The 12,010-nt window shown below is 41.9% G+C and overlaps 1 protein-coding gene across 6 annotated transcripts in view; it reads right to left on the reverse strand.

The window, feature by feature from the left end:
- DOCK4 (dedicator of cytokinesis 4) overlaps positions 1 to 12,010 on the reverse strand; it is a 269,237-nt gene that overhangs the window by 92,711 nt on the left and 164,516 nt on the right. For all 6 annotated transcript variants that reach the window (XM_044422953.1, XM_044422952.1, XM_044422951.1 and 3 more), the window contains exons 14-16: positions 7,988 to 8,112; positions 4,908 to 5,070; positions 3,279 to 3,385 (exon numbers count right to left, since the gene is read on the reverse strand). In XM_044422953.1, coding sequence (XP_044278888.1) covers positions 3,279 to 3,385; positions 4,908 to 5,070; positions 7,988 to 8,112 — 395 coding nt within the window. The remainder of the gene's footprint in view (positions 1 to 3,278; positions 3,386 to 4,907; positions 5,071 to 7,987; positions 8,113 to 12,010) is intronic.

Here is a 12,010-nt window from a genome sequence, read left to right on the forward strand (position 1 = left end):
AAGGCTGTTCTGTAGAACATTTTTTACACATGAAATACTGAAATTAATGGTAAATATTAGCAATTCTTCATGCATCAAATAATGTAACTAGAAAGTATAAACATTTAAACTTGGTCAATTCCTTGTAAAGAATGTGTACAATTTATAAGTGCACAACCCCATCTGTTAAAATAGCTATGGTTATAAATGCTTTGTTGTTGTTGTTGTTGTTAGTCGCAAAGTCATGTCCAACCCATCGCAACCCCATGGACAACATTCCTCCAGGCCTTCCTGTCCTCCACCATCCCCCGGAGTCCACTCAAGCTCACACAGTCTGCTTCAGTGACTCCATCTAGCCACCTCATTCTCTGTGGTCCCCTTCTTCTTTTCCCATCAATTGTTCCCAGCATTAGGTTCTTCTCCAGGGAGTCCTTCTTTCTCATTAGGTGGCCAAAGTATTTGAGTTTCATCTTCAGTATCTGGCCTTCTAAAGAGCAGTCAGGGTTGATCTCCTCTAGGACTGACCAGTATGATCACCTTGAAGTTCAAGGGACTTGCAGGAGTCTCCTCCAGCACCACAATTCAAAGGCCTCAATTCTTCGGCGCTCAGCTTTCCTTATGGATAAATGCTTTGGTGAGCTCTTATTTGAATTAGTACAATGCACTGTATATGAGGCTGCCTCTGAAAATGGTCCAAAAACTTCAAGTGATCCAAAACAGGGAAATAAGACTGTTAATAGGGACTGACACATGAGAACATATTATGCCAGTCCTTTTCCAGCTATACTAGCTGTCGGTTGAAATCCAGGCCAAATTTAAAGTGCTAGCACTAACATTCAGAGTCCTAACAGCCTGAGGCCAGGTTATCTGAAAGACTGCTCCATCTCATTTGTGCATACTCAAACCAAGGGGTCATATTTGGGTTTCATTATCTGGGAGCCCCTTCCAAAGGGAGTGAGGCAGGGTGCTACAAGAAGGGGGGCTTTTTGGTTCTGGTGCCCTGGTTATGGAATGAGCTCCCCAAAGAAACAAGTCTGGCACCTACTTTGTATTCTTTTTGACACCTGCTGAAGATCTTTTTATTTTCCCATCATTTTGACAGTTTAACTTTTTGACTTCATTTTTAACTTCTGTACCACTGCTATGCTTCAATGCTGATTCATTTGCAATTGCTATTGTGGTTTTCTCGTTTTAAATGTGTGTTTGTGTGTGTGTGTGCGCGCACACGTTCACAAGCACGCACTAACTTTTGTTAACCTCCTAGAGGGGCTCAGGTATTGAGCAGTATAAAAATGCAATATATAGGAAGGAAGGAAGGAAGGAAGGAAGGAAGGAAGGAAGGAAGGAAGGAAGGAAGGAAGGACGGAAGGAAGGAAGGAAGGAAGGACGGAAGACACCATATACAATTGTGGGAAACGCAATCTAGTTATAAAATGAAGTGTTACATGTCTGTAAAGTACACAGCATAAGACTAGAACCACAATACGGTTTAAACCGAAAGGCTTCAAGCTACTTGGAAGAAAAGAGAACCCATAGCAGCTTTTCTCAATCTGGTTCCATACCGAAATTTTATTATTACTACATTAAATTTATATCCTGTGAAGAATCCACATGGTTTACATAGATCTCTGCTAAAGACTTCTCTACCCAGTGAGTTTCATGGCTTGATGGGGACTAAAAGCTGGATCTCCCAGGTCCCCAGTCCAACACTCTAACCACCATACCACACTGTCTCAGTAACTAGTATTCTTGACTACTGACCATGATGAGAGGGACTGATAAGACCTGATGGACAAACACCTGGTTGGGAAAAGTAAGTTTCATGGTATTATGCAGATACCATAACTTGTTCCAAAAAGATGAACATTATTGTTATGCCTTGCTTTAGATATGGGTATACCCAGCCTACATAGGAAAAGCTGCATCTATGCAGAATATAACTCAGATTTATGTCTGTCTGCCATTTTGACAACATCTCAATTTTTCCTTTATATTTTTCAAAAAATGTGATAAGCCAAGGTGTTGTCTTGGCTAATCACATGTTGAGCTACTAACTGTCCCTGAGAAAGTAATTCTGAGGTTTAAGTTGGACATATGGGAAGCTAAATGGAGTGTTAATTCTTTTTCAAAAGTGTTAAATCTCTTTCTGCCTGAGAGCCGAATTCTAGTTTAGATATGCTCTCAGGACTTCTTTCTCATTATGAGCAAGGCTGAAAGCCAAAGAGGTAGGAAAAAAAATGCCAGCTTATTCAGGTTGAAGATCTCACTGCCGGTAATGCAAGAGAGGCATTTCAACCTTTTCAAATGGAGCAAATGCACAGAAGTTGGGAAACCATCAAAGAATTGGGAGTTGGGAAAAGGGGTATGATGCCATCTTATGAATTCCAGAGGACTTGAATGAAATCCCAATGGGGACAAGCAGCCCAGTCCTGAGTTCAAAAACCCTGTTATACCTTCACAGAGCTCTGAGAGTGCAAAAACTTTATGTATCATAATATATTCTTCACCCTTGGAGCTTCTCTACACAAGGCATTTACTGTGGCCTCATAGTTCCAGTTATTTACAGGATCTTTAGGCAACATTATGATCCACCAGCTTTGCATCTGCTCTTTTTTCCCCAGAGCATCTTTCCATGTTTAGAATGGGGAAAATGGGTTGCTATTTTAGAACGGGGAAAATGTTTTTATTTCCCTTGCATGCTTGCATTATTCTGCTATAACACAGTTCCACATAGAGGTTAGGCAGCAGAAAAGCAGGAAAGGAAAAGTTCATTGTGCCAAGCTCAGATTTCAATTCTGAAACAAACCAAAAGTCAATTCGGCAATTAACAGCCTTGCATTGAAAAGCTCTTGATATGCCAAGCTGCAGTGCAAAAGCAGCATCACAAGGGAGAAAATGCATGAGGAAGATTTCTTAAAGACTAATTTCTGTGTGTGAGGGTGTGCATATGTGCAAATCCAAGGGATGTGTGTGCATGTCTGTGCATGTAAAAAAAGCCTCTTCAATAGGGTGGGTATTTGGCCATCATTTCAGCAAGCCACTTGCCTCAATGCAGCTGAATGGCAAAACACAGGAGACAATAGAAAAATGATTCACAGCACAAGGTACTGGACTAAAATAACTAGCAAGGTCGGAAGAATCAAGGTAAGTTAGCAAGGATGTAGCAGAAAGTGATTTTACAGAATGACAAGTCTAGCATTCTGCAGCTGATTCATTCTGCCTCAATCTAAGGGCAGTCCTAGGCATCCGGATGCTTCTCTGAATAAGGCATGCTTTCTCTGGCTTCCGACAGAAGTTACCTTGTGCACAATGAGCTCATGAGTGCCATCTGGCAGCGTCCTTCCATTTTCCTGCATCAGAGGGACGAAAGAAAAACCAAACAACTTCTTCTCCCCTTTTTCTTTTGCTGAAACACACACATACATTAAAAATCCACCACATTCCGGGCAGGAAATGAGAATGCATAGATTCAATGAATGCAAAGTTACACACATCCACTTGACCTCCATTCATAGCTAACAACCGAAGTGCAATCACTGAAGGAGGTCACCACAGAACAACTCCCTCACCCGGGGAAATCCCTAACTGCAGTCATAACATGCAGAATTACTCAGAGCACACAATCTGGCAGACAACAGTGACTTTAGAAAGCAGTGGAAATGGATATAAAGAGGACTATATTCGGTCCCACTGATTGTACTTAGATTTAAGACTACAAGACCTTATCGGGAACATTGGGCAGAAGTGTGAGGACTCACAATGTGATGGCAGAAGCCTCACTGAAAATAGTTCTATATATCACAGCCAGGATAGGAATCATTCACAAAAGGGTGCTTCCTGGTAGCAGCAATTGTATCCTCTCTGGGGCTATTTTAACAGCAGTTTTACCAGCCATAACACCCATGTCCATATTTCTGTGCTAAATACAATCCTTAAACTATCCAAATTATGGCATTATACTGACTATGTAAAGCAAAACAGAATACTTACACTTGTTTTTCAAGACATTTATACTGGAACAAAATCAAAATTATCTCAACATAACCTACCAAAACACTAAGGGTGTAAGAGCAATATACTAATAGCTCTATTTGTGAACTTAAGAAAATACAATAGATGGATGGAATCTATATGCTAGCAAAACTGCCCTAAGTCAGATTTTGAGTTCTCTAAGGCAGACATGTGATTCTAGCTGTTTAATAGAGGGATCTCTATTCAGCCACTTCACAGGGCAGTAACAGATGCAAGATATTAAAAAGGAGAAGCAAATTGTACCCACAGCCTACTTTTCTCCCATGGACCAGCATGGGAAAGGAAAGGAAGACAAGGACCTCTAAAGTCTGCTGTTACAGTAAATTGTATCTTTTGAGAACACTTTATTCTTTGAAGAAGAAAAAACAAGAGGTTCTCATATAATGCCACTTACTTTTCACTCTATTTGGTCCAACCGCATGGAATAAATATGTAGAATTCAAGCCCATGGCCCAAAAAACTTGAATTCTCTAGAACATTCCAATCCCCCCCCCCCCCCCCCCATGCTCAGTTTGTGTAGGTAAAAAGGATGTTAGTCTCTACTTTGCTTGACAGGGTTTTCACTGGCATCTAGGCCCTCAAGAAGCTCAAAATATTTCAGTAAGAAAAACACTAGCAGAACTGAAAATGGAGGAAAAATATTTACGGCTGCAAAGTTGTGATTTGGTATTTAGGATTACAGGGAATCCCAGTCATCTCTTGTTGCAGGATACTGATTATGGCTGTTGATATCAGTGCTTGCATTATGGTCTCTGAATAAAAACCTTCCCTACCAACCCCATAGTCTGCAAATACCAGGAGCTCAGCTATATGCCAGTGATGTTAAAATCTCTGAGATAGCTCTATTGAACTTCTAATGAAATTCTAAAGCATGGCCATTCATGAACAGGTCTTACTGGAACAGTGTCGGAATTCAAAGCGAAGGTGTGCTCCCCTGAATTTATCCACAGGAATGGGAAGTTTCAGCAGCTCAGCCCACCTGGGACTGTTGTTGTGATACAGCACAAAGGAGTGGAATTCAGTGGATGGTAGCTCTCCGGAGCCAAAGGAAATAAAATCCTAACAAAGAAAGCACACCAATTAAAGGCATTATTCCACAGTCAAAATGGCAATAATGAAAAGAAGGATTCATAGAAACACATGCTTGCACACACAGTAAATATGCAGCTTTTTAAAAAGTAAAGTATGTTTTGCATTGCCTCTGATGCTGATTGGTTGGGGAAATCTCTGGGTTAGAGTCGCCAATGGATAAAATTCAGCCCCTGATAATGGAAAGAAAGCAATTTTCTTTTTACCCCTCTTGTCTCATCAGCGCCCTTCTCCCTACAGTTCTGTAAAGATCAGGATACACTTTGGAACAGCATAGAACAGTGATGATGAACCTAAGACACATGTGCCACAGCGGGCATGCAGAGCCCTCTCTGTTGGCACGTGAGCCAAGTTGCCCCAGCATCACCCCAGCAGCCATGCACATATTCAGAAAGAGTAATGGTGCCAGGCAACAACGTCACTCATTAGCCACGAATTGTCGTGATTGGCAGCATCGAACAGGTGGTCAGAGGCAGGCGCAACAGCCACGGCGGGTGCCCCAGGTAGGGAGTAGATGAGCTGCGAGCAGGCCTACCAAGCGCTGGCGACAGCACCCTCCTCCTCCTCCTCCCAGTCTGCAGCATGTGAGTGGCTGGCCAAGCCACCCTTCTAGCACAGTGGTGAGACCCTGCTGACTCAGTAGCCACAGGCACAGCCAGGCAGTCGCGTGTCCATCTGCCCGCACACCCGCTCCCGGGTCAGGCTCCAGCACCAGTGGCCGCAGGGGTGAGGGAAGCTGGGCGAAGGGAGCGAGCGTCAGGGTCAAGGCAGAGGAGCAGCAGCTGAAGCGAGGAGGAGGAGAGAGAAAGCACCTGGGATGATATCGCGCTTCCTGGGGAGGGAGGCCAAAACAAGGAAAAGCGGAGGCTGGAACTACTGTGAAGCGAGAGGAGCGGGCGTGTGGCGGGGACCCCCCTCGCCACCCGACTCCACTCGCCAAGGCTTGGCAGCACTGTGGGGGCACCTCGAGGAAGATCCCAACAGAAGTGTGGAAGGAATCAGTGATAGTCTCTCTTCACCTTTAGTTTAGGTCTCCCCACATTCCTCCCCTCCGGTAAACTTCCAAGCACCGCTGAAGCTCCTGCGGCATTCCCAGTGGCTGGTCTGGGGGTGAGGAGAGAGGGAGGGATGGAGGGAGTGCCCGCGCCCAGGCGCAAGCAAGCCCAGTGTCCCCAGACTTGAGGGTGCTAAACATGAATATGGCTCCTTCTCTCTGTTATTGTGTTTTTCTTTTAAGACAAAAAATGTTAATGTATGAGTAGTTTTTTTTTCCTAAACTAAAACCTCAGTATTCAGATTTTATTGCAGTGCCTGCACTTTGTGATAAATAAGTGGGTTCTGGGTTCCAGTTTGGGCACTCGGTCTCTAAAGGTTCACCATCACTGGCATATAAGATGGTGCAAAAGTCTGAAAACAGGGATTTGCAAATACCACTTTCCCACTTTCATTTCTTGGTGTCTCTACTGGGAGGGCCTCCACTGCGGGGATAATCAACTAGATCCAACCCTTGTCTTTTGTAGACCTTTGTCAGACTAAACTCCTGTCTCCAGTGGTGGGGCAAGATTACAGCCTACTGAGGCTGCCTGTGACACAAGGATGAGCAAGGACAGCCCAGTAAGTGGCTCAATTCAGGAAGAAGCATGAATAGAATATCTGATTACAGCCAGTGGTATCACCTGATGCACCAACCTATTCTTGCACAGAAGTTTCTTTCCCAGGGCAGCTTTCTTTAGTGGCAAAGAAAGGGAAAGGGAAAGGCTTAGGTCCCAAGTTCAAGTACTTCTGCAGGCCTGATTACTTTTTGCTTCTATGACATTTGTTCTCTTAGGAATCCTATTTGAATTTATGTTTCCACTTTCATCATACATTTCCCAAAAGCTCAAGAGGAGAGAGAACAGGCAGCCCAACAGCTAGTCCTGATAAGAGATGCAATTATTTTGCATTTCAGAGACTTAGATTGAGACTTATGCATGTGCTGGGACTGATTTCTGTCTAAACACGCACAGTAGCATGCCCTTAGCCTTCTGCAGCCACATGAAAAAAGTCCCTAAGACTGAGGCTGGTTAAATGGTGCATCTGTGAGCTGGTTAATAGCTTGTATACCAGATCAGCCACACAAACTTCTGCCATATTTCCCCCAGGCTCAGAGCTTAAGTGGAGCCCTTTAGTCAGTCACTTAATATGCTGTGGAAATGGCAGGAATGTATTCCACTTTCTTCAAGAAATCTTGTAGGGTTATAACTGAGACTGTTAAAACAACTGTCTTTAAAATATCAGGATATTCTGAAAACTTCCTCCCACCCCACAGCTGATTTTATGCTACAAGTTGAGAATACTGGGGAGATTCAAAATGGTGGTGTTGTTTTTTTAAGTCTAGGGTGGTCACATATACCCAAGAGGATACATGTTGTTCATTCCTGGCTTATATTGCCACAGAGAGCATTGCATCAAATAAAATTGTTTAAATCCAAGTATGTTTATTTCCAATTGGGTTGGATCTGTCAACAGTTGAGCTTAAACTATATCCCATTATGAATCTGAGCCAGGCTGGTAAAAGCTGGTATCTTACCAGCCTTCACATAGCTGACCAGATATGACTTTGTTGCAGGCTCAACAAGTTCCTCACTGTTTCTGCTTGCATAAAACTGTAAAAATGGGAGAATAATGCACCTGCAGTCCATAATATGTAATTCATAGGTTGTGTTTAGCTTGGCTGCATGACCTGTGCATGCCTATTTAGTAGTAGCAATTTAGCATGGCTGATGTTGCTGTTATTTTTACCCTGTGAATTCCTAGTGTACAGATCTATCTGTGGTCAAAAGGCCTACTTATGTGGAATAAAACAGATTATAGACAAATCTAAGGGGAAAGGATGGATGGAAGTTACCTTTAAAATTTGGCCACCAGAGTCCACAATGTACATTGTCACTTCCACATTCCTGGCCACACTTTTTCCTCCTTTTTCAAATTCTCCCCTTTCTATTGTGATATACAAATCATTTCTCATTTCACCTAGACAAAAGGGAAAAAACAAGTTGAAGGTTAATTCAAGCAGAAGTCTGAATACCTATTCATTTAAAAGTAAAATAAAAACAATATTCCCAATTGGTTAATAAGTTTGCCAGGTTGTTGTCCTTATTCAGCTTAGTCAATGATCGCTGTATTTAGTGATGGCTTAAGCCAAGCTATTTGGAAACTCTTAAAGAAAGGTCATAGTATTTTTTTTCCACTATAGGACGGGATCAGCATTGGATGAATACAGCATGCTTTTATCGCGTCATTTCCCCATTGGACAGGATAAGGTTCTTCCTAACTCCCTCTGGTGCTAGGTCACAGCCTTATGCTGGCAGAACAAAATAATAAGATTAGTGATTTTTTGCAGTAGCATAATTGCAAGGAGGTAAGGGAACAAAACTAGGTGGCATTAGGAGCATACTGACAACCTGCTTGTACACTGTCCACTTTAGGTGGTATGGTTAGGAGGATGACATCATTAAATGATCAAGGAGCTGGAGCAACTTTCATATGAGCAAAGCTTACAACAATGGGAGCACCTTTGCTTAGGAAAAAAAGGGAAAGTGAGAGCGTGATAAAGATGTTCAGAATGATAGATAATGCAGAAAGTGGTGAGGGAGGTGTTTTGCTACCATTCATATAACTTTAGAAGGTGGGAACATTCCATAAAGCTGGATGATAGAAAACTTATGACAACTGTTTGCTTATTCAAACAGCACATTATAAAATGATATAATTCATTACTGCATGATGCAGGGATAGCTTTAACTGGGATAACTTTAACAGCTATAGCTGGGGTAGATTAGGTACAGAAGATATGGGTACCAATGGCTACTCATCATGGGGGCTGTCTATTACTTCCAGTATCAGATGCTGCACAGGAGTGGGAGGATGCTTTTGCACTCATGTCCACAAGCACATGTGGACTGTCCACAGGTGGCTGGTTGGCCACGTGTGATCAGACTACTGGACTAGATAGGTCTGATTCTGCATGTCTCTAGAATGGTCTTGCACTGGTAATGCAGGGTTGTTGGTGCAGTTCGTTACCAGTGATGGGTAAGCTGACACAAGTTCTAGTGATGTGAGTACAGCTGTTGGTTTAGCTAAGCTAGCTTTTGCATCAATGGTAATTTGTGCTGACAGTCTAGTGTGCATTTGATTGTGACTTTGTTATATCCGCATTAGCCGGGACATAGCAGGCACCTGACATACCCTATATCAAGAAATAAGGAATGGGGCTGCTTAGGACTACAAGTCATACAGACAGCGGCTGAAAGCCACATGTGCCCCAGGGACAACCATGGCTTGCTCACTTTTGGGTGCACCTGTGGGACAAGCAGTCTGCACACTTCTTTTCCACATGGACATTCTCCTTGATAGGGAATTAGTTATGCTTGAAGTGGGGAGATGGGAGCCTTTGATAATTAGGCACCTTTTGTCACCTACCCAGTTATTTCTTTTAATTTTAATTACATTAGCAGCTGTCTTGTTAAAAAATGATCAACAAGCCCTGAAAAATGAATTCTTCAGATACAATATATAATTAGCTAAATAACCTGGTAATTTTAAAGACAGCTTCCTCAGAAGAGACATCTAAAGAAAAGTGTTTTTTAAAGAAAAATGCTTTAAAACTACACATTTTACTTTCCAGGCACATCAAGCCTGGTTAAAATTATTACACAAAATAAGAATCTTCCCATTCATCTTGCACTGTACCTTGTCATTTCATTTTCTCTCTTCACGTAACATGGAAACACTAGCGGTTCTGAAATTCATTTGCAGAAACTTGCCCGTGAAACATTAATAAGATCACATCTCTCTTTGCTTCTCTTGATAGAAGCATGACAACCCAGTCCCTTTACCAGTATTAACATACAAAATACACTGCATTTTGAAAACTCTGAGAAAACTATTGAAAGTCACTAGCATTGTGCTTTAGCATCCTGTTAGATTGTACCCTCAGTCTGTTTGCTGAAACAAACTAGAAGAATGGTCTATTTTAGAGGGTCAGTCACTGGCAGATAATCAATAGTTTCTTGTTTGAAAGGGTTATTTATATCATTATTTTACCTTCTTCAGCTTCCAGAGGTTTTAGATGACATTGGTCATGCTGCCTGGTGGGAGCTGAAACCCCAACATTCTAGAGGGCTACAAGTTGGTGAAGAGTGCATTTTGTGTGCATGCCAAGAATTTCTGGAACTTTGTGCAATTTATACAGGTTTGTAAGGAGGCACGTCTTGCCTATATTCTGGTATTTTTGGTTTTGGTTAGAGCTAGACATGGCTCAACAGATTGGTATGGACAGATGGGCTAGTAAAATGGTTTTGGGCTGGTAACAGCCAAGTTGGTAATCTACCATGAAGAAATCTATGGAAATAGAGTTCATTCAGGTATGTCAATCTGGAGTGAGTTGAGCACTACAGAAGACAACTGTAAACACTGAAAAAATGTTACCTGAGAGACATCTCAGGTGTTTATCTCAGGAAGTCATCAATGTTAGTAAAACAACCTAGCTCAGTCCTTTTCAGTAACACAGTAATATCCATTTTAATCTCAAATCAGGCTTGAACCACTTGTGGCTTTCCAGATATTTTGCACGACTGCCTTCAGTTTTGCTATGATAGCCAGGGCTGATGGGACTTATAGGCAAAAACATCTGGAGAGTACAAGTTTCTCACCTGTCTTATGTGGTCTTGGTTATATAAATATAACATTATGCCTTGTTATATGTAAGCCCTAACAGCCTCTATTACTAAGGAACCAGGGTAAGCAGAGCTCTCTTCTGTTTCCTGATACCTTCTTCCATTGTAAAATAAATGTATGCCTCCCTTCCTGCTATATTAAGCCTGAATGCACCCAGTTCTGCATTTAATACTGGCTGGATGTGTGGTATCTTATAGTTTCCAGTTGGTTTCTAACTGTCCTTTGTTATGTTAATTAATACATGGCCGCCTTCAATACAAGAATATTGCAATACTTCCTTTTTGCAACACTTTAGTACCCTGTAGCTAGTTTCTCAAAATAAGCCTGTCTTAAGAAACATACTTCAGATTAATATTAGCAGTCCTCAGGCTTAATTAAAGTTTTGCTGGATGAATTTCTTTTGCTAGTATGTCTTTTGCTAAGGACAGGCTTTTGTTTCTAATCTTGACAACAACAAGTTCTTGTTATGGATTTCCCATAACTAAGCATGCTGTGAACTTTCAGCCTTTTATGCTATCAAGGACCACTCTTTCTCTTTTTACTCCTCTGTCGGAAATCTATGTCTTGTGCAGAGCAATTAATAAAAATAATACATCTGGCCTGTTGAGATAAATGAACATGTGTGGTAGCAAATTCTCAGCAGATTACTTTACTCCTTATTAATGATTTTATCCTACTGTAACAGTTCTTTGGGGAAGTAATTGAAGTAATTAATCCCAGTGTTATCAAAGAGGCCTACTTCGTTATTGTACAGCAGGTGCCATGACTACAAATTCAAACAGTTAGTGTGGATTCAAGATCCAGTAATGAAAATATAACTGGTCCTTAGTTCTACCAGTGAGCTCTGGATCACCATCTCAGGGTAAGACAACTCTTTATAAGAATCTCCATGGAAGTCCAGGGATGATTGCTATTCCCTGTGCGGGTCACCAGCAGTTAAAGTGAAGTGAATCACCCCCATGTATCCAGGTTGTGGATACTGGAAGCACTGCAACAGCATCAAAGCTAGAGATGGCTTAATTACTTGCCTGTGTTCCCCGGAACACAACCCTAAGGAGTATTCAAGAGAAACCTGTAGTCCAAATCTCAGCTGAGGTAAACTCATTGGCTTGTTTGTGGTTGTGGCAGTTGTATAAAGGATGCCACTGTGCACCATTGGTAAGATTCTCAGAATAGCCTTTGCAGCTTTCCT

The sequence above is a fragment of the Varanus komodoensis genome, unplaced genomic scaffold (genome assembly GCF_004798865.1).
Source record: "Varanus komodoensis strain SLA01 unplaced genomic scaffold, ASM479886v1 scaffold13_1, whole genome shotgun sequence".
In the NCBI taxonomy this organism is placed as follows: Eukaryota; Metazoa; Chordata; class Lepidosauria; order Squamata; family Varanidae; genus Varanus; species Varanus komodoensis.